General features: G+C 40.6%; 1 protein-coding gene across 2 annotated transcripts; it reads left to right on the top strand.

Annotated features, from left to right (window-relative positions):
* The first annotated feature begins 632 nt into the window (after nt 1-632).
* Nucleotides 633-24,328, top strand: LOC125241118. 2 transcript variants are annotated; one of them, XM_048149447.1, is made up of 10 exons: nt 633-751; nt 11,045-11,176; nt 13,459-13,632; nt 15,634-16,814; nt 17,599-19,437; nt 19,780-19,951; nt 20,231-20,302; nt 22,289-22,466; nt 22,777-23,014; nt 23,269-24,328. In XM_048149447.1, the coding sequence occupies exons 2-10, from the start codon at nt 11,061-11,063 to the stop codon at nt 24,186-24,188; spliced, it is 4,890 nt and encodes a 1,629-aa protein (XP_048005404.1). In that variant the 5' UTR covers nt 633-751; nt 11,045-11,060; the 3' UTR covers nt 24,189-24,328. The 2 variants fall into 2 exon arrangements, with proteins under 2 accessions (XP_048005404.1, XP_048005405.1); XM_048149448.1 differs by lacking the exon at nt 13,459-13,632.
* The last annotated feature ends 1,062 nt before the right edge of the window (nt 24,329-25,390 follow it).

The raw sequence follows: 25,390 nt of genomic DNA, 5'->3' as shown, positions 1-25,390 counted from the left end.
AAATTGAAATTGAAAATCAATACAAATTGGAACGTTCCGCTTTACGCATAGGTGACAGATCAAGTTTTATTTTTGTTTTATTATATTAAAGCTAGGAACACACTACGCGGACGTCCGTCGTAAAACGACCGCGACCGCGACCTATCAGTGTGCACGGAACAAAACATCCAGAGAGCCAGATTTCGATCGGACGTCCGTGCGCTCAAGGCCACGTCCGCGTCCGTCGACCGATAGTTTGCACGGTTATGTGTATTTCCATTGTCCAGATTCCCGTCCGCGGTCGATTTACGACGGACGACGATTATTCATATTTTTCATAATATATACTTTTACTAAAATACAATGTTACAAGTACCCTAAATTATCAAAAATAATATCATAACATTAACAATGCCACTTAAAAATAAGTAAGTTGCTTTGTGTTAATATTTATGATTTTTATTAAATTAGATTCAAATCAACTTATTAGTTTATTCGTTAAAATACATTTGAAAACATATTTTAACAAGACTTGAAATAAATAAAATAAATTATTAACCTTTTATAGCTTTTATTATGTTGAAGTGAAGTCGCTGTCTTGTAATTACTCTATAGTTCTATACTCTCTATAGTCTATTCTATCTATAATGTCACGACAGCATTGTAAAATTATCGATCGAGCAGTCTTGAAAAGCCGATTGTTTATTATCCAGTGTGAATATTAAATAAGTTTATTCTACTAATCATTTTGTAACTTATTGGAATCTTAGCGGTAAGTATAATATTCAGTTTAATTTGTTAGAGAAAATGCGTTAGACACCATTAAATGAAAAAAAAATCCTACTAAGTGGAACAAATGTAACTCGCAAGAATATCTTTACGAATTTGTAAAGTACTGAAGAAGCAGAGATGTATTTTATAGTGTTCCGTGAGTTCCGTGACATTCAGTGACAAAACCAATCAATAGAGTGCTGTTTTGTGTGTATTTAACCTTGCAATAATTATTGTTTAATACTGGGACAGAACATAACACTAAGTATTTACTTATATTTTGTGCCGAATTTCAATGTGTTGTGTATAATTATCGTTAGTGAATCTATTTTAGTCGATCATATAATATAGTTGTTTTTCTTAATAATAATCTAATTGTACGCGTAGATCACTGTTGGTTAGTTAGCAATGTCTTTTTATCAAACTTTGTATAAGTTGTATTAGAATAAAATGTTATTCTGCTGCTGAGCGTATATGCCCTATTCATATCTATCCATTTTATTTAGTTGATAGACTTTTGATAGTCATATTTCATGTCAATTGTATGGTTTCTACTATAGCATACATTTTTGAGCCCATGGTGATCAATAGGTCCCGTTACTACATGAGCCTGCCTGAGCAACATTTATAGTGTTTATTAAATAAATGCAAATAAAATATGACATACATAATAAAATCTAAGTTATAACTTGACGGAGGTATTGCTGGTTTTGTCAGTGAGTTGACATTTGTGTTGAACAAATTTTTTTTTTCTTGCAAAGAGACATATAATATTGCTTGTGCTTAGATTACATGGTTGTTTCACGGCCCACTAAATATTTGCAGGAAACACCCATACTTCTTTTTAAATCTTGAGTTAAGTTATGCACCTATACATTATACAATGTAAACATTGTAAGTCAACAACATCTGAACTTGAAACTGCTGAAGAGTTGTTAGTTATAATTTCCAATACAAATGAAAGATTCCTGAATAATTTAAAGTAGTTCTAAGTTTCACCAAGGATTTTCAATTTAATTTTTTATGTTCTTAATAGTTACAGGTACATAATTAAAAACTCTAGGTAGTAGGTTTAATGTTGTATATAATTCATGTGAATGAAATGGACAATATTGCTGCTGTACAATGTTTTGTTTCATCTTCAAGTAGTAAAATCTAACCAGAAAGTAACCAAGTTCTAAAGAGGATTCATATACAGGGTAGAGATGGGCCGAATATTCGGTAAATATTCGGTATTCGGTATATTCGGCAAGTTTTTCAATGTTGTATTCGGCCGAAGAATTCGGTTGCATTGCCGAATATTTACCAAATAAACAAAGTAAATAACTAATGTAAATCTTACGTATTCCATTGGATAATACGCTCCTATTTTAGTAGCTTTTTAAGGAACTGCTAAAAAGAGAGAAACCTATGCGTCAAAATATAAATACAATTGTTTTGTAAAAAAGTTAAAAAACCTTAGTTTAAGAGTTGAGATGAGTTCAGAGCGGTTTTAACACTTTTAACGAAGTTTTAGTTATCTACTAAATCATAAAAACATAGTTGTAGTAACATATGTAACCATTATCAATCATTAAATAATTTTAATGAACATCCCCTTTTAAAACATGGCGTAACCGAATATTCGGCCGAATGTTCGGTTCGGTAAGAGCTGAACCGAATGTTCGGCCGAATATTGGTATTCGGCAAAGTCCATATTCAGCCCATCTCTAATACAGGGTTTACTGGTGAAACCCGATAAATCAAGATAATTTGTCCTTGAAATAACAACATTGTCAACAAGGTTGTCTGGAAGAGATCGCTCTTAAGCGATAAGACCGCCTGTTGTTACCTCTGTTTAATTTGTTTTGTTTCTTGTGTATTACTTGTAAACTATGTGTGCAATAATAGTTATTTGTTATACAAGGGGGCAAAGTTGTATTTTAACGCCGAGTGTGGAATTGAAAAACGAGCAAGTGAAAGGATTCTATAGTTGAACCACGAGCGAAGCGAGTTAGAATCCTGAACTTGTGAGTTTTTTAACACACGAAAGTAAAATACATTTGCACCCGAGTGTAACACAAAACTTTTCCCCTCACTATAGCGAGGAAACTACAACGCAAAAAATGCATTTATCACTGCTTTCAGTAGTTCCACAGGTGGTAAATCATCTTTATTACTAGATTCACCTACTTTTATCAATTTTAAAGCAGTTAATTTGACTTTATTCAAGGTCAAATTACTTTACCCACTAGTGGATAAAATGCGTTTTTACCCGCTGGTATTAAAGGACAAAACACGTGTTTCCGAGCTATTGTGGGGAAAAGAGTATTGTATTGTATTGTGGAAATTAGACATAGTTCGAATTTCAAAAACCAGTTTGCTCAACTTATCTCATTTCACCAGTAAACCCTCAAATTACATACAAAAAACTATTTCACATCACCATTTCGGAAAGGTGTGTTTTATTCCATGCTAGGAGGGAACAAAGTGGCACTTATCCTCCCTGCTATGAGGGAGCAAAGTGACTGTTTTTTTTGTTCATGGACAATTTTAAAATTTTTACATACAATTTTTTTATGTTTATGTAACATATTATTATATGCATAATATAAATTTTCTCATAGGTGATGTGAAATATAGTATGTGTCACATGGTAACAAAATTTTCCACCTTGGGCATTAATACTTGAATCCCTCATTACGCTCAGGATTCTATTATATATAATTATAGAATCGTTTGCTTCGTTCAGGATTCAATGTACGCCCCCGCCGTAAATATCTCATTTTGCTCCCTTGTTACATTCATACTGTTGGACTAATTTAACAATGTTTTTTTCTTCCTTTTGAGAAAGTTTATATTTCCGCGCGCTGACGTCTATTGAAAATCTTAAAGTAATCAATAATTATATGAAATCACGATCGATAATTTAAATCACATTTTATTAAGCATAAAACAGGCTTTAATATAATTTCTATTTATTTTTTAAAACCTTTCTGTTTAATTTTATATTTGATCAGTTCATACATTTGTGACAGAAGTTGTGGCTAGACTATGTATGTACAAGTGGGTACTATGAGCTTGACAGTGAAATAACTAAACTCTGTCAAACAAGTCTGTCAGTAAATAAGAACAAAGAAAACTATATGCATCCTTTTCTTTAGGGTGCTGTGCTAGAGAAAAGGATACCTATAGTTTTCTTTGTTCTTATTTACTGACAGACTTGTTTGACAGAGTATATTCGCAAACATTTGCGCAACTTTGTTTCTAGTACCTATACGTCTACTTAACACTAAGTGAGTACAAGCCATTAAGAATGAGATACATCCATGCGAAAGTACCGTATGCACACAATGGCAAATGTAATAGTGACAGTACCCTTACCACGAGTCACTAACTAATATGTCTGTACGATCGAGATACATAGAAAGTGACCTGCATAGCTGTTAGCATACATGGCAGTGCTGACATTTACAGTGATTGTGATCACTTAACGAGTACATCAGTTGGCTAGGAGATTCATCGAATTTGGCACAATATTATATAATGTAGTATTTGACATAAAAAAAAAACAATAATAGATTAAGGGTATTAAAAGTGTATGATGACTACGTATTTTCGATTAAAAATGTGTGTATTTTTTATTTATTTTGGTCACCGAAAACGCTGACAGCGATGTCGTGGCGTCATTGAATACGAATCTTACTTCATGTCAAAACAATCACTGACATATTGAACTTTATGCCTTCATACTTAAAAAGTCAGAAAATGTTGTTTTCGAGTAGAATGACCTGATGCACAGATAATCTATAGATTAACATGACTGTGTTGTTTTCGCCTGATTACGTAAAAGTATATTTTTAAAAATATTTTTTGCTGTTTTTAAGTCATAATAAAATATGGTAATATTTAATCTGACAGTACTTAATCATATAAGGGTCAAGTAGCCTATTATTATTTAGAGCCCAATACGTCACACTGCTTGGCAAAAGCTTCCCCCCGCTTTTCCACTTATCCCTGTTTGGAGCAATATCTGGCCAATCTTTCAAAAAGGAGTCCAAGCCGATTATCCCGCCATCGCCGACGTGGTCTTCCGGAGCCCCGGTTGACCCGTGGGGCTCCTACTCCGTGGTTACTGATGTACATCAAATTTATTATATTTGATGTGATTCGTGTTTAAATGAGTAGGTAATGTAACTATTCTGAACTCATGGTATTAGCTACACTACACAGGTCAGTTTCCAGCTGTTCTGACGAGGTAAGGTAGAGTAGATATTACGTAAAGTTGTAAATAGTTATTTGATATTAGTGTTGATTGTTTTATTTAGGTAGTTAAATTTGTCGATGTATCGCTTTCGTAGGCGGATACACAGGTGTACGAGTACACAGTCGTGAGCTGAACGCAGCGCGTAACATGAATAGGCATGATATCAATGTTGCTGCTACTACCTTATGATGTCATTCGCGCCCGACAGTACTGACTACTGAGGCATGATTAGCATACCAAATTAATATTATACTTAGGTATTAAATATACCGACTGAGCACTCACCCTTCTTGTAACATAATATGTGAGTGTGCACGGGAAAACGTCCCACTTTGTCGGTTACCATTAAGGCGAGATCTACTTGTATCTTTATATGAATAAACTGACAAAGCGGCTTTAAAGCAATCGACAAAGTGGGACGTTTTCCCGTGCAAACTCACATATAACGTTATAATATTTGTAAATCATACACATAGTTAATTTCTTTCCCTTTTATTATAAAAATATTTCGGTGAATTAGAAAATAATGTGCATTACGCTACAGCATTCCTAGGCAATTCCTCATTTTCCGTTTTATTATAAAACAATAAGATTTGTGTTTGTTTACATACCTTTGTTTTCAATATAAAAATATCCGATTGTAAAAACATCACTCCTACAATCAACAGATGGTTTGAAGGACTAATACTACGTAGGTACCTACAGTCAGTCAACTCAGCCAAAATATTATCTTACCTGGCATTTTTATAAGCAGTTAGTATTAGAACCTAGAACTTTTTAAATGTAAGTATGTATATTACTTAATTATATCGAGGGGCTGGAGGACTTGGAGGTGAAACCCGATAAATCGAGATTTTTTTTCATTGAAATAAGAACATTTCTACATAATCCAACATTCGTAAGAATCTTTCACCAGGTTCCCCAATAAAAATCGGTTTCTTTTTCTTTAATATGTACCTCAGTTTTGTGTAAAAAGTCGATTGCTCTCGAATTTGTATGATAAGGTCAGTGTCAGGAAGCCCGTCTAGGTATCTGGGAAGTTCGTCTACTGAATATAACTTTTGTATTTATATACCTATCTACGCTTTTTACGCCTCCGAAGGTATACCAGTTTTTCATTTCTTAATTCATTGGTCTTCAATAGATATCCCTAGGACGAACACGAGTTAACAATAAAACTTGATTCGTGTTTCGTACTCGAACCAGGGGCGGCTCACTCCGCGATTCTATTGCCGCGCTACAAGTACCTACATGCCGGCGGCCGCGAGTTCGCGGCCCATTCAGTGTTGCTCATATGTTGAAAATTTTATTTATTTATATTATTTATTTATTTATTGAAAGCCTATACTGTGTCCCACTGCTGGGCAAAGGCCTCCCCCTTCGATCTCCACTTGTCCCGGTTATGAGCGATCTCCGGCCAGTCGCTAAGATACACGTCCAGGTCGTCCCGCCATCTCCGCCTGAGCCTTTTTTTTTTTTTTTTTTTGATGACCCAGGGGGAATCCATTATGGATCCTACTGGCCCGGGAGAAGCCAGTGGGTATGTCCGACTCGCACGGACTAAACCCCCTGGGGCGTTCCGCCGCTCGCTGTTTGGACGGGGTTTCGGGCACTCGGTTGTAGGCCTCCGATACCCCGTCAGCGTTGCCCTTGCGGGCCCTTCTCGAAAGCTGCTTAGGCAGCTTACTGCGCTGAAGGCCCTCGGAACACGGGAGGGCCTTCCAGCTCGGAACCTCGTTGAGGCGGGTGATGGGACTCCCGAACCATCACCCGCAGGTTCCATGGGCGCCAGAAGAGTTCCGGCGCCCGGCGGTGGACATGGTCTTTGGTTCCACCGCTAACCAAGTCGGCCGCAAAGGATAGGGAGAACGGCGCACCGTAATACCGGCACTCCTCTTCCCTTGCGGCCCCACCAATGCCGCTACAGCGAAGCGGCCCCGCCAAGGTCGCAGGGGGTAGGGAGAGTGGCGCACCGCTATACCATCACGCCTCTCCCCCTGCGATCCCACCTCGGCCGCCGAGGACAGGGAGAACGGCTCACCGCAATACCGACACTCCTCTTCCTCGACGGTCCTCCGCCAATGCGTCACAAGCGGGCTTATGAAGCCCACTTGGAGCATCCTCCTCGGGCCAGCTCGCCCAGCAACAAGCCGGCCCTGGTTGCCTCTTCGCTTCACCGTGGGTGACCAAGCCACGGTTACTAAGCCCCTCCACCACGACAAGGTGAGCAACCTGCGGGGGGATCTCCGCCTGAGCCTGCCACAACCTCGCCCGTCTTGCGGCATCCATAGAGTGGCTATTTTTGCCCACCTCTGTGGGTGCATACGCCAGACATGGCCTGCCCAGTCCCATTTCAGCTTGGCGGTCTTAACTCCAACATCTGTAATGCGTGTTTTTGAGCGCAGCGTGGAGTTGCGGATTCGGTCGATCCGTTTTACTCCTAGGATGCTGCGCTCCATAGCTCTTTGGCAAACTTTCAATTTGGTCTTTTGCGCGTCGGTGAGTGACCACGTTTGAGCACCGTAGGACAGGCAGGATGCACATGTCAACGAATTTCCCTTTCAAGGTCAGAGGAAGGTCACCCTTCATCAGTTCCTTCATAGACTAATAGCTCCTCCATGCATTTTGGATCCGGCTTTCGACTTCCTTGTCCTGTCTATGGCTGAAGGAGACTAATTGGCCCAAATACATATACTCGTCGACATAGTTTATTACCTGCCCGTCTACCTCGACCCTACGTTTTGTGCTGTTGGTCATCAACTGCGTTTTGGTCCTGTTCATTGTAAGACCAACTTGAAGGCTTGCTGAGCTTATTAGATCTTGGAGCATTACTTCGAGTTCTCGGGCTGATGAGGAAAATAGGACAATGTCATCGGCGAACCGGAGATTTGTTAGTCATCGGTCGCCGATGACAATGCCTTTGTTTTCCCATGAGGCCTCCAAGCTTCTGATCTGAATACCTGTTCAAAGGTGCAAGTGAAAAGTTTCGGGGATAACGGGTCTCCCTTTGACGCCTCTGTCGATTCTGAACGGCTGGCCGGAGGCTTGTAATTTTATATTGGCTGTACTGTTGTTGTAAATGGACTCTTTTAAATCTATGTAGTTACGTGAACTCTATTTCCTGATGGCGAAGTGAACTGAATATGGAGTCATGGGTGCTGTCAAAAAACTTTCCTATCATCTGAAAAATTTTACGATATTTTATTTAATATCTAACACATTATTCACTGTTATTACGGAAAATTCCAATGATCATGATTTTGATAACCTATTCCCATATGAAATTACGCAACAACGAGCACTAGACGGTCTTGCCTTAGGTACTCATCGCGGGGAGACGGTCAACCCGCCGAGCCATTTAAAAAGCTATTTTTTTACGTAAGTTTACCTTATTTCACTGAAATATTATAACAGCTTTGTAAAATATAATATTTATTAGCTCATAGGACCATGCGGGTCACCACAGACTACTTTAATCATCTAGTTTTATCCACATTTCAATTTTTTTCAAATAAAGTAGGTATGCCGGGTCTTGCCCGCACTGACCTTAAGTAGATTAGATATCAACTATTCTAAATATATGAAGGGTTGTATGATGACATGATAAACCTATCGTGGCTTGACAGTCTGATATAATATTATACTTAGGCTAAGCTAATACTGCTATTGGGTAACAACAACAACAAAACAATGCCAATAAATTATTGTTATTTTCTAAGATTGAATTTTATCTTGATATCACGGCACTTATTCTAGCTTATAAATAAACCAAATGTATCTCTAGTTTCGCATCTGTCGGTGTGTCTCTGAGTGTGTGTGTGTGTGTGTGTGTGTGTGTGTGTGTGTGTGTGTGTGTGTGTGTGTGTGTGTGTGTGTGTGTGTGTGTGTGTGTGTGTGTGTGTGCGTGCGTGCGTGCGTGCGTGCGTGCGTGCGTGCGTGCGTGCGTGCGTGCGTGCGTGCGTGCGTGCGTGCGTGCGTGCGTGCGTGCGTGCGTGTGTGTGTGTGTTCGCGATAAACTCAAAAAAGTACTGAACGGATATTCATGCAGTTTTCACCTATGAATAGAGTGATTCCTGTGAGGAAGGGGTATGTAATTTGTTGAGATTTCGTGTAAATTGGTTGAAATATGACAATATTTTGTAATCGAGTCAGACAGCTTTAATCGAAAACGCTGCCCAAACAGTTTGAGTTACATGAAATAGAGTTCTAAAATTAAGCCTATCGCCATTATGCTGGATTAGCTTCCTAGGGTTAATCATAAGTATGGTTCTGAATTGCCAAATTTAGAGTTTTCACTCCCTTAACCCTTACCCTTAGGCACAGAACACCCCCATAGAAGCCTATTGGAAGCAATATTGTTCGAGACGCAAATCACCAAACCTTGCGGGGCGAGGCGGGAGCGCACGGTGCTGCCATTGGTCGTTTCAAATAATGGCGCACCTTCACGCGTAGCCGTAAGGATGGGACATGTTTATTATAGACAATGGTACCGGTACCGGTACCGTGGTGAATTTGTTTTGCAACAAATAAAATACTACATGCAGTTTTTCAAACTTATTTATAGTTATTTCGTGATTAAATATTCTTCCTACAAGTCTACATGACCGGAGACCTAACTGCTCACCTAGAGGTTTCTAAAAAACCCACACAACATATGCCGTTCACAAACCAACTCTGAGTTCCGTCGCACTTCTTCCAAGTTCATCATCAGCTCCATCTCATGACCGGAGACCTAACTGCTCCCCTAGAGGATTCTAAAAAACCCACACAACATATGCCATACACAAACCAACTCTGAGTTCCGTCGCACTTTTTCCAAGTTCATCATCAGGTCAAAGGTGAAACGTTGGTGGCAATCGTATCCCATGGACGTTTGTTAAGGAGAATGTCACATTCATGGTCTTTTCCTACTTTGAATAACTGCTAATATTTCGTATTAAGTAATTATTGTGATAGTACCTCAAAAACAATCCTTCTACTAACTAATAACTAAACTATGCATTTCTACTTACTAATGAATACCAATTATTCTAAACTAATCAAGCAACTAAATAAAACTACAGTTTCTAGATAATTATTCTCAATTACAAATCACCTCTCTTTTATATTTCATTAAATGGTACCATATGGTACGAACGGCAGCACGAAGTTCCCGCAACAGACATAAACAAACATGGCCCCCATCCCTAGTCGTTTACGTAAAAGGGATAGCATATCGCATTCCTAACTTGACGAAAAGGGATGGGCATACTTCGGCGCCGCCCAGTACAACCATATTACCCAGTGTACAATGAACTCCGCGGATAATAAACAATATTCAACAAAATAATGAATTTGACTTACCTGTGGAATGTTATTCCATCTTTTTTATATGTTGAATTGTTTGTTGATTTGCCACACCACTTTATGCTACAGGACACCATTTTAGAAACATAATTTGATTCTTTTTGATTTTTTTTCGAACGGACATAGGGACTGTTAGCGGGTCGTAAGCTTGGGCGCTACTGACCGGTGTCGCGCGCGTTCATACTTATATAAACCTTATTTTTCGTATGCGTGGTGACCGCGAGTCGCCCTGTAAGGGCCGTCTTGTTGTTTTGGTCTGTGCCCTTAGGTAAGTGAAGTGACTACCCTTTTAATAACTGAACTGATAAATCAAGTGATTTGCAAAATTGTACAGTTCGTCCGTGTTATCGCACTTACTCGTACTTATTATCATAAAAGTAACGTCACTTATCAGTTTCTTGGGTTGCATAGTGCCACTGAAATTAGCATTGTATCAAAGAGGAGTTTGCGTAGGTAGTCAAAAATGTATACTGCTCCTCCTATTTGCTTTTGCGGGCCTAGTTTTGAAACTGCACTGAAAGCCTGATCACAGTTAATCTGACTGAAAACCGTCAACTTCATCTTGCCAAGGCTCCCGGATAACGCTATAATATAAAATAAGCTCGATAGGCGTAAATATTTAAAATTTAAAGTTTAATGCGATTGCATCTATAATGTTAGATAGTGGGTGTAGTGTTGCAGCTATGTGTGCATTGGTTGCAGGTGTAAGAGATGCTTGATGCCGGGGACGCGCACGAGGGTTAAGCCGGTGTCGGCAGCCGAGCCCTCAGCCTCGGACGAAGCGTCGCTGCTGGAGATTCATCTTCAAAGGCAGTTGGAGGAAGATATTGCTAGGTATGTACTATTCAAACTGTTCCATGCTATCATGTGTACTCGTAACGCTTTTGGCTCAGGTGCAACTCATGTCGTGTGTTGAAAGATCTTCACCAACACCATACTTAAAAGTCTTTATAAATTTAACAAGACTCCTCCTGCCAAACCCACAAGAGGGAAAAGTCAGTTATCGCACATTTAGATCAAATATATTACGAATATTATACCTAGGCCTAGGTACAGTCAGCTGCAGAGAAAAGTAGACCACCATGCATACAAATTTTTATGCAAGGCGGTCTACTTTTCTCTGCAGCTGACTGCTGTACCTATCACCCAAATTCGCTTATAATATAGGAGAGTATTTATGAGTAGGTGAATTTATGATATTTATTAATTACACATTTTAGGAAAATGACATATTAGTTAAAAGTAATATAATATACCTTTCTCCTATTCGTATTATGTACTTATTACCTTTGCACCTAGTTTCAAGTTATCCCCATCTTAACACTCTTAGTGCATTTTCTCATTATCCGATCCGATATCGGATATAGGACCGATATCCTATTACAGTATTGGACAAAATTCTTCATACACCGACATATAAAATAAACTTTCTATCATAATATATTTTCCGTGTGGTGATGGGTTAAGAATTTCACCACCCCCTTTCTTCCCGTGGGTGTCGTAGAAGGCGACTGTGAGATATGGGGCAAATTGTGGCGTAGGCGAGAGGCTGCCAACCTGTCACTGCAATGTCACAGTTTCGTTTTCTTTCAGCCCCTTATTTGCCAAGAGTGGCACTGAAACTTGAGAAGTTTCACGTGCTCTGCTTACCCCTTCATGGGATACAGGCGTGATAGTATGTATGTTTCTATCATAATTTCTTTACCCTTAAACTTAACATCACAGTTGTATTGGAAAACTTTTAACTAATTTCATGGCGTACAACATACCTACAGACAATAACATATCAATGATCGTACAATTATTTTTTTACATGAGTATAAATATAAATATCAGTACTTTTGGCTCTGTACGAATTTGATCATACAGTAATTAAAATACGAATGAAATGCAATGTAGTAGTGTGTATGGCTGTCATCTGCTTTAGATATCGCTGATTGTCTCGGAGGAACATTTTATGTTTGAAACTGAAAGTATTTATCTAACCCAAGCTTTTTCTTGTGTGTCTACTGAAGTAGGCAAAGTGGGTATAATTCAGAATGACATTTGATATTTTCTTTATTTTTCCAAAAACTTCCTTAAATTTTGGCTTGGATTGATTACATGAGACTATGTTAGCCATTCAAGCTATTCATTCCTATTAATCATAACAAACGCATGAGATATACATACTGGTATTATCTTTCAGCCATCGCCCGTCTGAATATATATGAAAAGATGACTGAAAGAAAATACTAGTATGTCTATTTCATGCGTTCGTTGTGATTCATAGGATTAAGTAGCTTCAATAGCTGACATAGTCTCATGTTATCAATCCTAGCCAAAATTTAAGGAAGTTTTTGGAAAAACAAAGAAAATATCAAATGTTATTCTGAATTATACCTACTTTGCCTACTTTAGTAGGCACACAGGAAAAAGCTTGGGTTAGATAAATACCTACAGTTTGTGCCTGATAATGTTCCTCCGAGACAAGCAGCCATATCTAAAGCAGATGAAAGCCATACACACTAATACATTGCATTTCATTCGTATTTTAATTACTGTATGATCAAATTTGTCCAGAGCCAAAAGTACTAATATTTATATTTATACCCATGTAAAACAATAATCGTACAATCATTGATACTCGTATATTGTTGTCTGTATGTTGTACGTTATGAAATTAGCCAAAAACACAACTGTGATGTTAAGTTTAAGGGTAGAGAAATTATGATAGAAAGTTTATTTTTTTATGTCGGTGTATGAAGAATTTTGTCCAGTACTGTACATTAAAGACGCCATCTTTGATTTTTCCCTTTGTAATCCTACCGACATCCGATATCGGATCGGATAATGTGAAAACACACTTTATAGGAGACGAAAATCAAAAAACGCTGAACTTTTCTTCTATTTTTATTAAATTTACCTTGTCACAAAGTTTCAAGTTCCTGACTCACAATAAAATTAAATCCCCATTTAAACTTTCATCCTATAGCATTTGTAGTTTCGGCTCTGCGTTGATGAACCAGTCAATCAGTCAGGACACTCGCATTTAATATGTCTATGTAACAATAAGAATGCTACATTGCACTAACATTAATTGTGTTTGCTTACATTTTTCCGCTACCTTGTTGCAGAATATTTGATGAGTCTATATATTCCGATCTTGAGGTGGTTTGCGGTAAACTAAAAATCCTTACTCACTCTTGTATACTAAAAGCACGCACGAACGAATTTTACCATAAGCTTCAAACCATTTTGCATGTGAATATTGGGCGCAGTACCTTCGATGAAATATACTCCTTCGTCAGGTGAGTTGATCAATTAGGACGTAATTGGGTCACTTAACTTCAAACTGGGATACATCCTATGTTCAGATTTGTTTTTTTTTATTGAGGAAGGACATGAGTTTGAAGCTAAGCGACTACATGGGACTCGAGAAAGTGACAGGCTAACGTGGCTGGTAAATCGCTACTTGAAGAAGAGGAGGAAATTGGCCTATAGTTTATCATAAAGAAACTAGGTACATCAGCATTGTTTAATTTGAGTATTTACATACCTTCACATTAAGTGCCTGTAATATTAATTGATTTATTAATTTCATCATATTACGGATTTTAATTAAAACTACCTATATTTATTTTATTTATGCATAGGTACCTATTAAAAGAGGTAAACATAATATGTAACAGGAGAAATTATTATCGCTACCTACTTATAATCATATTTTTTTTACAATTTTTCATAAAGCATCGATTTTGCATAAAAAGTAGTTCGGTTTTTTTGCGTCGATGAATCCACGGTTCCAAAAAAATCTAACGGAGCTATGTGTTTCGAAATTAATATTATATTGCATGCATATTTTAGAAGCTCTTTCCTACTGTCCTGCTCTCCTTTAAGTTGCCCCTTGCCCCTAAAATTGCCCAGCTGATATTGATTGCAAAGGTTAACCGTCACTTGTCATAGTAAAAATGTAGTGATCGTACTATATACTATGATAGCCACATCACCGTCACTTTATCGAGTACCGCAAAATAATTCAATTTCAATTTTTCAATTTATTTATTTACAACAAAGGTTACAATACAATCATATTTACAAAATTACAATTATGTCCATCTTAGTAACTTTAGTTATAACAATTTCATAATACATATACAATAATGATGATGATGATGAATACTCATATACAAAATTATTGTTATTCAAAAATTCTTCTATTGAATACAAAGCTTCATTTAATAAATATTCCTTAGCTTATAAACGATTATATAATGTCGAACTAATGTACCACACACATTGTTAGGACTTTTTAAGCCTGTGTCTGTTAGGGAAGAGGTTACTTCCATTTCGGTAGTTAGGGCCACGCATTCTAAAATGATCAAGATTTTAAGACCTACTTTCATAATTTTTAATATGTATAGACTCGGAACAGTCATGATTTTTAAAGTCTGATATAGGCTGCGGGCAGATGTGTCCCATAAAATAAAATGTCAGATAGTATAGTCACTATTACCAAAGACATATATAACTCCATCTAGACAGATAAAGTCTAAAAAAAAAACATACCTCAGTACCATACAGAAAAAGGTACGGTGGCCTAGATGGCGATACACATTTGGGGGACGCTCAGCTAGATGGCGCTAATATTAATATTTTACATTTTAACACATATCAAGCTAAGAATATGGGCCAAATTGTGAGGTTCAAAAGTTTTAAGCCTTTGTCAAGAGATGGCAGTCTATGCACTGTGATTAGTGTGATTACACATTTTACTTCGACAGTAACTCTCTATAATACTTGATCCTCTTTGCTATTACATTTGAAAACTCTTTGCTGTCCTCCGGCAGGAAAGCGTAAAGTCACAAGCCATTTCCGTAAACGAAGTAACCGCCTTCCAGCTCCGTCGAACAGAAAATAGCATAACACACCTTAGCCGGTAAATAAGAAAACCTCAGATCACAAGTTTGTTGACCTCAGCTCCGCATCGGCCGACAGTTACATGTGAATCTGACCAATCTCTTACTTTACTGGCCTAGCTACCTATGTGTGTAATCTACTATTATTGCCACTTTATCATGACCACTGCCTATCATGACGAAGACGAGAGTTTGCTGGTGCCACGAGATAATATCCACATTATGGCCATTTATGTTTATTTGTGTTGACGTGTTTGTATTGTGTCGATATGATGTTTTCAAGTTTATTTTCATCTCACCGGAGTTTATAAGTTTTATAACGAATTATCTGTAGATGTTTTGGTTCAACTTTAAAGTACATATAATTTAATAATCAAGTAATATTTTTTTCAGCGATGTGTACACTGAGTGCAATATCAGAAATCAAGAGAAAGAAATACTGGCATACCTGAACGAGGCATTTAAAGTTATAAAAATTGTTCCAAAAAATAAGGAAGATTCTGAGGAAACGGAAATATTCTTGACCCCCAAGTGTTTAAGTCCTTATATCGAAAAGAGCCACAAAACTATAAGCTCTAGTCCAAGCACAGAGCTCACAAAGGAATATTACGCTCTGGTCCCGATCGATGGGAATTTATTAGAAAAGGAACTAATCGAACAGGATGCACTATCGAACGCATTCCACTCTATTATAAAGACGCAGTCTGATGATTTGAAGAGAGCCAAATCTTCGCAGTGCAGCAAGAAGCCCACATCGTTGTCTCTTAGTTCTAGTCACACCTCCAAAATAGTGAAACATTCCAACAGTTGTGATATTTTATTTAAATGTCATATTAAAGATAAGGTCGGATCGGAGGCGATAAGAGGTAATGATATAGTGTGCAACGGCGCTGTAAGCAGCCACACGAGTCCGCCGGCGGGCTCGGAGCGCGGCGTCGAGCCCGCGTACTCGCCCGACAGCCTCGTCACCGACGAGCCCAGCTCCTCCTCCGACTACCTCTCGGCCGCCTACGCCTTCTCGCCCGGCGCCAGCGCCAGCGCCAGCTGCTCGGCCGCCCTCCCGCCGTTAAATGTTGGGGACAACACCACCAAAATGGAGAACATATTCACTTCATCCGACTCCGGCTTGGAGAATACCGGCCTCATGGAGAGCCTTACCAGTCATAAAGACGTCACGTTGACCGACTTGTCTCTCACAGAGAGCACTTTGCACGACCTGACCATAGATGACACCCATTTCTCCACGCCCAGTCCCGCTATAGACAACCACCCTAGTCACCGGATGAAGGCTGTGAGTGCGAGCGACGCGTCGTCCGTGAGCGCGCACTCCCACGCGGAGACCAACGGCCAGAAGACCGGCCAGCCGAACAAACACAAAGATGCAGGTTGCTGCAAATCATCCAAGGAAGAAAAACAGCGCCAGAATGAAGAAATATTTATTATGGAGTCGTCATCATTATCTTCAGAGACTGGCTCGTGGGAATCAGTGTTTCCACCAAAATTAGCCGAAAGAGAACTTTGTGAAAGGTTCTTAAAAAAGGAACGCCAGCATACTCTTGCAGACGACATGAAAGGTAATTCAGGTTTAATCATTTACTAATAAAACTTGACAGCTTACTGTGACCTTATACATTGAACAATATTTACTATATTTAAGATTTAAATTGTCAAAAATTGTAGGTTCTAATAAAAACTAGTGAGCTAGGATTAGGATTCATTGCTTTTAGTTACTTAAACTTAAGCAACTTAGCACATACTGTATTTAGTGGATGTAAAATATTGTACAGTATATAAGGTGGCACTAGTGCGCAAAGTAGGACATTACTTGCCTATGTCGAAGCTCTACTCGTGCGAAGGGGTAATTAACAACTCGTGTCGATTTAAAACACTCCCTTGTGTTCTTTATAGTATTTTATGCAACAGGCGTTTAAAGGATGTCAAAAAAGACGAGTGGTAATAATTTGAGGCGAAGCCGAAAATTGTTAATGAATACGCCACGAGTATTTTTAGACTCAGTTAAACAATGTTGCAATACAATACTTTTCTACGACCATGCACTTAGTTTTTAATAGTTTTCTAGAATAACTTTCGTGAAATTCACACTGTTTCCTGTATTTTGACGCAAAGGTTTGTACTGCCAGCGCTACTGCCCAAAGATATAACAATGCGTTGCGCGGGAGCCGGCGGACGCTGGCTTTGGGGAATAGACTTTTATGTAGGGTTTTAAAGATCTATGCACGACCCTGTAAATGACGAATAACAGTTCAGGAGTAGAAAAAATATATTTTGTGTCGAATTTCCTCTTTTCCGCATTTGTATGATAATGTATTGTTTTTTTAATGAACTGTATTTTTTCAGAGGATTTATGCCCCAGTTTAGTTCAAAAATCTCCTTTTAAGTCAACTTCATGCTTCATTGACGCTGCAAGCTTGGCCGACGAAGAAGATGATACTATCAAAATACAAGTCAATCCCATGGAGCCTGCAAAAACGTTAAATTCGCACATTCTGCCAACGCCTAGTCAGCCAGTCCCCTGCGCCACCTCCAAACACGACTTAAGCCCAAACGACTGGTCCGAGAGCAACGAGAACGAAGACTCCTTGGAACAACCGGAGAACAAAGACCCGGATTCTGGTCACAAGGACTTGTCTCCTACCATTTTTGAAATGACGCCCATCACTGAAGATTCTCTGTGCGTGAACGACGAGCCCGCCGCGCCCGCGCCGGAGAGCGCCGCTGCGGTCGGCGGCGAGGACGCGTCTCACCGCTCCGAGGACAAGAACACATCTCTATCCAGCACCATATTCGTAACCAGCACTCCACATAATTCTATTATGTCTTTAAACGTCTGCACAGTGAAGCAGTACAACTCAGAAGAAAGCAGAGTAGACTCTTCCACTTCCGGATATGAAAGCCTAGGAAATATTAAAAAGCTACAAAAATTCAACGAATCATCGCCTATAGTTTCAGGAGGAGCGTCTATAGAAGATTACCTGCCATTATCTAGTAGTCATTCTGATAGCCCCATACCTAGAAGAAGGATCGAAAATATTCCCATAGTGTCTGGCGCGTATGTGCCGCCAGTTCAGGAAGATAACTATAGAAAATCCCCGAAGCCCTCCTCCTTTGCTTCTGCGTGGGTAGTTGATATGTCAATGAGCCCAAAATCAGATTGCGAGAAAAGCACATCAAATTCTCAGTTTATAGCAAAGAAACCCGGCGACAGGGCGTGTGAATCTTTAAAAAATGAATGCAGTAGCATTAATGACAACTTAAATAAAAGCCGAAGTTCGCTAGATTCTGATAGCAGTGAAAGATCGAGTCACAAATTTTACATAGACTTGTCAAGTTTGCCGGACCCCTTACCGCCAAAACCTGAGCACGATGTTGAAAGCGCCAGTGAAAAGAAAAATATATTTTCAATGTACATCGATCTAGGCGAAAACTCTACGTTAAAGGAGATGCCAGCCAGGCTCTCTTGCTCTTTGAATTCCAAAAAGCATACGTCCACCGATATCAAGCCTAAATCCATTGCAACTAAAGCTATCAAGGGCTGCACAGACAATTCTGTATCACCTGCTCCAAATAACAAAGAGTCCAATAGTCCCGGTACATTTGAAAAATACGAATCACTTTGTAATGACTTAAACATTAGTATTTCCGAGATAATACGCTGTCCTGCGACTGAAACGAAAACCAGTGCCACAGAAATCAACAACAGCATTACGTCTGATCCTGTTAAAAAAGAAAGACCGTCTCGAGTTTCAGGAGTAGATAAAAGCTTCCAGCGCGACGTGGTCATCCACGAGGAGCCCGCGGGGCTCGACCAGTCCGGAGACCTATTTGTCAAATTGTCCGATTTAGACAAACCGGCACCGAAAAGTGACGCGCCAATAATTACCACGATGTATGAAGAGTCAGTTTCAAACGTCAGAATGACCAGATCTATTCCGGATAACAATTGGGGGAACCAAAGTATCTCCCGACCCATAGACATTATAAGTTCGTTTCATTCGGAGAACGCTCTAAGTTTGAACAGACTCTTTCCGCACTTGAAGAACGAGTTCAGCAAGAGCATGCCGGGGGCGCTGCCGAGCAAGGGGCGCGGGCGCGCCTCGGGCCGCGAGACGGACGAGCCGTCGTCCGACGTGTCGGAGCTCAGCAGCGTGCAGAGCAGCGTCTGCCGCTCCGTCGTTGGTGAGTTTCATCATCCGCACTTTTTTTTTCCTAGTGTTAAGCTCTATTTCAGAATCTACCGAATAATTAAACTAAAAACTAGTGCCTCTGTAAGAAGTGGCAATGTTCCTCATATATATTTCAGTCTTTTTTTTATATATACACCATGCCACCTTCCACGTGCCTACCACTAAATGTCTCGAGAATCGGTTGAAATAAAGACTAATACGAAGTAGCTGAAACGCGTCAGTCGAGTTTTATTTGCACTTACTTCAGTCAGTCCACTTAGTACGCTCTAAGCAGACTTGACTTATTTTAGTTCGATCGGTTTTGTTAAAATATTTGTGTGTATACTTTTTTTAGAAAACAGCACAACAGAGGAAACCACCAGCCAGACTTCAAGTCTAATAGGCTTCTGCCAGTCGCGGCTGGGCCAGGATCTGTTGCGAATGTTTCTCGAGGAAATCACCCCTGATGTCATCGTAGAAGTTTCTGGGAGACGAATCAAGGCCCATAAGTGTATTTTGTCGTCTAGGTAAGGATTGTTAATGCTGATATAAGATTTGACCTGTCGTAAATGATGTAACTCTTTGAACGGCCTTAAAATAATCTATTGTTAGTGATGCGTGTCGTGCGGTATTCTATAAGCATTAAACAAAAAGTAAAACACGTGATCATTTTGTATAGCCAACCTAGGCTCCAGTGGGGAGCTAGAGCCGCGCGTGTCTCTTATTAAAACAGCGAGCTAAAAATATTACATGTGTGTTTCCCTTTAATAAAAAATATGTAATATTACATGTTTTTGAAATTTCAGGTGCCAGTACTTCGCCAGGATACTGAGTGGCGGCTGGGTGGAGAGCGCGGGGAATGTGATAGTTTTGCCACCGTAAGTTAACTTCGAATACTATTGTCGGGTAAATACAATAGGTTTTCCGATAATATGATAGATAGAATCAGATTCCGATAAAATCAGAGATTAAACTCAAAAAGAGTTGACGGCTTATCTTATTGCAAAATAAATGCAGATTAACATATTATTATTATTATAGTGTAGCTTAGACTTACAAGCAATAATGTATCAATAGGTGGATTAGACATCGTGCTTTAAATTAGCGGCCGTACTTTATGCAAGGTTTTTCTAATGAATGAATCATTTTATTCTGTTTATTTTTTGTGTGCGACTGAATACAGTGGCTTACCTTCACTATGTAACAATTTTTTTCTTTATCCCGCGGCACGCCGCTTTTCCTTATTTTTGCGCGTATTTAATAAAAAGCTGCTGGCCCAATGAGTGGTAGCATATCACATGCCATGATAATACGTTACGATACACGTGCCGAAAAGTGGTAACTCAAAACCTACTTTGTGGCGCGATTGACCCAAAATGAGTCTTGACATCCAATACAGGATCACGCCCTTTGCTAGGTCCAGAGCAATATCGCGCCAGATTTCACCGGCGCTTAGTTCACGGAGATCTGCCTCCATATTATCCGCGGCACGAGGGCGACGTCTGGTAAATAACCTTAAAATAAAACATCTAAACAAAGAAAGTCGCTTCCGAACCATTTGTTATCTGTGTTCTCTTGTTTGTTCCTACTGTGCATCGAGCGTTCCTCCGAGCATGGGTGATAAAACGTTGGTATAAACCTACTGTTCACATACAATTTTATTAATTCACTCGCTTCATCAGTCTATATTGAAGATTATATTACCTTAGGATTTTCACACCTCATGCTCGACAAAGTCGGATTATATGTCATTAGAACTTCACGGAAAGCATGACATTATATCCCTTGTCAACAACCGTGATATAATGTTGTATGAAAATTTATTATTACACACGGCGCAATAATGTAATTGCCAAATAATTGCACCTTATTGCTATGACGATAAAGTCTAATTTCGTTAAGCCGTAATGCCCGCGGCGGGCATGGCCAACTCGATTTTCAAAAACCGAAGCCGCGACCGATTCGATTTTCATTTGACGCACGATCTTCATTTGTTGAAATGCTGTCAGAAACGAGTTGTGACAATTTGCGGCGAAATCATTTTATAGCTCCACTAGCGACCCGCCCCGGCTTCACACGGGTACTATACCTACATGTAAACCTTCCTCTATAATCACTCTATCTATTAAAAAAAACCGCATCAAAATCCGTTGCGTAGTTTTAAAGATTTAAGCATATATAGGGACATAGGGACAGAGAAAGCGACTTTGTTTTATACTATGTAGTGATTTCAAGAATTTGCTGTTTTTTCTTGTCTCGCATAAGGTGAGAAAAGTAGAGTATATACCTCGGGAATAAAACTGTTTTTGTCTTGGGCGCTTGAATCCCTCACTGCACTCAGGACTCAGTCTTAAACTCTTAATTCTATAACTCCCTCGCTACGCTCGGGAGTAAAACTGGGAGTTCTTCGTTACATTCAGGATTCAATGTCGCGCCCGTGACATAAAACAGTGTTTTATTCCCTTGGTGTATAATCTACTATTTCATCACACCCGCACTTTAAATGTGCTAATGAACGCAGGCGGAGCGTGAGTTATAGAAAAATCGTTCTCCCAAGGGAATAATGAAATGTCTTGTACCGTACTTAACTTTTTTACATCTATTTACATATTTTTTACATTGCGAGTGTGATGAAAAACATTGTGTGTAACTCGGGGAGTTTGAATATTACTAACTCGAGCATTTAAGTCGCTCCGGCAAGCCGTCGCTATTTAACTTACTCTCGTTAGTAATATTCAACTTCCTCCCCTTGTTGCACAATGTACTATTAACTAAACCGAAGTAGCACTAGCACCACATGTGGGTGACAGACAGAGTGAAGATAGAAGCAGACAGGTACTGTAGGTGTAGCGTTGCCGATGCAGGTTCTCCTACAACGTGGTGCATTTCGCGCTGTGCCACATCTACTCGGGCGTGTCGCGCATCCCGGACGCCATCAGCATCGTGGAGCTGGCCACGCTGGCCGACATGCTCGGCCTCGAGGGGCTCAAGGAGGCCATCATGTTCACGCTCAAGGCCAAGTACTGCCACCACTTCCACAGGGTGAGTCTTCGCTGTGTCCTGTATCCTTTCTTACCTGCTTTTACTTGCTTTCTAAACTAAATAAAACAAAACCGTCTAATGCCTTGTACTGGACTGAAAAATTCCCAGTTGAAATAAAATGCCTTGAAGTACAATGCCGTCAAACACGTCTACTTATGTAATTGTGGATTATTTCCTTTGTCTATTTTTACCCCTGATATCTACTCTACAAAACGCATGGAGCTGTGAAATGCTCTTCATGGTAATCATGGTACCGAAACAATATCTCGGATTGCAAACTTTTTGAGTAGTAATAAATAATTTTCGCCAGCCATGCGCCGTGTGCACCGCCGGCGTACTAGAGTGCTTCCCTCTGTCGTCGGTGTACAGCCTAGACGACCTCTACCGCAAGTGCCTCAAGTGGATCACCAAGTACTTCTCCAAGGTCTGGCCTACCAAGGCTTTCGCCACGCTGCCCAAGGAGCTGCTCGACAAGTGCTACCAGCAGCACATTATTAACCTCACCACAGAAAATCTGGTCGACACTGTGTTTGGATGTGCTATAACAGGTGCGTACCTAGATTTCGGAGATACTGACCTTCAGCGATATATATCGTTGTCTGAGTACTAACAACACAAGCTTTCTTAGGTTTAGTTAATTTATGTATAGACGTCCTATAATATTTATTTGGTAAATTGTGGCAGAATTTAAGACATAATGGAGTTAATTAGCATGGGTAGCTGCTGAAAACAATTAAAAATTGTTTATATTGTAGGTACTTTGTAAATATTCCAGCATACTAAGGAAATATTACTGTTGCAGTGGAATCTCTGCAAAACAGCCGTTGGGCAGAATGCGTGGCTCGCATGTGCCGGCGGCTGGTGAACGCGGCGGCGCACTTCGCGGCCCCGCGGCTGGTGAGCGTGCTGCGCGGCGTGCGCGCCGCCGCGCTCGCGCCCGCGCCGCCCGCCGCCTCGCAGGCGCTGCACGACTGCATCGCCGCCGCCATCGAGTGGGCGCCCTCCGACGAGACCGCGCGCGCCTACGCCTTCCTCTCCGCCCTGCCCGAGGACGCGAACGCCGCCGCCGCCGCCGCCTCGCAGCGCTCGCGCCCCGACCTCATCGCGGACGGCGCGCGCCACCCGCCGCCGCCGCCCGTCGGCGACCTGCTGCTCGCACACGCCGCCAGCTGGCGGCTGCAGTGCGAGGGCGCGCTCGTCCGCGCCGCTCCTCGCGCCGTGCTCACGCAAGCCTTCAAGGAGTTGCCACCCGAGCTCAGGAAGCGGCTGCGCGAGCTTGGGTGCATCATGTACGGCCCGCAGGTGGTTTCGGCCGCGTCGCCGCTGCACGACCGCAAGAGCCGCAGCGCCTACCACGCCCGCTCCGGCAAGGGCCCCGCCGCAGTCACCACGCGGAGCCTCGACATAGACCACGTGCGCGAATCGTTCGTGCCGTATGCGCCGCGGCCCTCCGCGCACCTCGGCTCCGTCGACACGCTAAAAAGCAACGGCGATCTGCGCGACCGGAAGCCAATTAAAATGATGCCTCCAAAAATCAGGACGACGAAAGCGCAAGAGGAACGGGCCAAATATAATATGGCGAAGACGAATCAGTCGCAGGACCGGCTGCCTGGTAAAGGGGTCGACCGGTTCAACTGTTCGAAAATACAAAACCGAGATATTTGGAACCGCGAATGTACAAAGAGAGCGAAAAGAAATCGGCCGCGACCAAAAAGCTGGTGAACAAAATGATATCGTCTAGCGAATCGTCTCGGAACTCGAGTCCGATCCAGGCGCGGGTGGTGCGCGCGTCGCGCGGGCGCGCGCGCGAGCAGGCGCTGTCGCAGGACAGCCTGGCCAGCGCCTCGCGCCCGCGCACCGCCGAGCCCTCCACAGACTCCCTCAGCGAGTCCCAGAACAGCAACAAATACGCTACCTACACTAAAAGAAAATTCACCACTAAAGGCTCCGTCGAATGTGAGTTAAGCTTTAATACATATTTGCAAAGAATATTTACATAGAAGAGTCACACGAGACTTTATATGGTTTCTTGTCAGTTAGCCCTATTGACATCTCTAAATAATTGACTGATATAACATTTTAAGTAAACAAATACAGTAGAACCCGCTTAAAACGATTCTGAGGGGACCCAGACAAAAAAGCGTATTATACGGGAAATCGTATTAAACGTGACAAAATTGTGATTTTTATCCGTAAACTTTTAATATGGTTACTTGTTCTTGGAGCGATAATGCTTTTCTTCTTATTTTTGACATCACTGAACCAAAGATGGGACATAGAATTCAGAAACTCAACACCGCAGCAGTGATAATGAGCGAAGTGTATGTAGGTAGGTAGATTCAGATTCAATAATTTATTCAATGGTAAACACAGTTAATATACATAAGTATTATATAAAATTCTAATAAGTGATGAGATTTTAAAAAAATGTAACTCTGGTTTACTACGAAATGGTCCCGCCTCAGCATAAATGCTGACCCGGGGGTCAGCGCTGATCTTCCGGCGAGACCATGTTAGTGGGCCACGAACGCAGCTTACGCAGCTGAACGACCTGCCCTAGGGTAGGTACGAACTATCGCACTAACCGCTGAGTTAGGACGACAAATTACAAAATTATCTTTTCCCCTCACTAGCTCGGAAACACTTGTTTTGTCCTTTAATACCAACGGGTAAAAACGCATTTTATCCACTAGTGGGTAAAGTAATTTGACCTTGAATAAAGTCTAATAAACCGCTTTAAAATTGATAAAAGTAGGTGAATCTAGTAATAAAGATGATTTACCACCTGTGGAACTACTGGAAGCAGTGATAAACGCATTTTTTGCGTTGTAGTTTCCTCGCTATAGTGAGGGGAAAAGTTTTGTGTTACACTCGGGTGCAAATGTATTTTACTTCTCGTGTGTTAAAAAACTCGCAAGTTCAGG

Source organism: Leguminivora glycinivorella, chromosome Z (assembly GCF_023078275.1).
Source record: "Leguminivora glycinivorella isolate SPB_JAAS2020 chromosome Z, LegGlyc_1.1, whole genome shotgun sequence".
NCBI classification, from domain to species: domain Eukaryota; kingdom Metazoa; phylum Arthropoda; class Insecta; order Lepidoptera; family Tortricidae; genus Leguminivora; species Leguminivora glycinivorella.
This window is presented reverse-complemented; position numbering and strand designations above follow the sequence as displayed.

Bases quoted from the DNA above. Each gene is read 5' to 3' on its own strand.
- LOC125241118 (XM_048149447.1), top strand. From the start codon at position 11,061: ATGCCGGGGACGCGCACGAGGGTTAAGCCGGTGTCGGCAGCCGAGCCC. The intron at 19,952-20,230 runs GTAAGGATTGTT...TTGAAATTTCAG, and splicing joins AAGTGTATTTTGTCGTCTAG to GTGCCAGTACTTCGCCAGGA. The intron at 23,015-23,268 runs GTGCGTACCTAG...TTACTGTTGCAG, and splicing joins GTTTGGATGTGCTATAACAG to TGGAATCTCTGCAAAACAGC.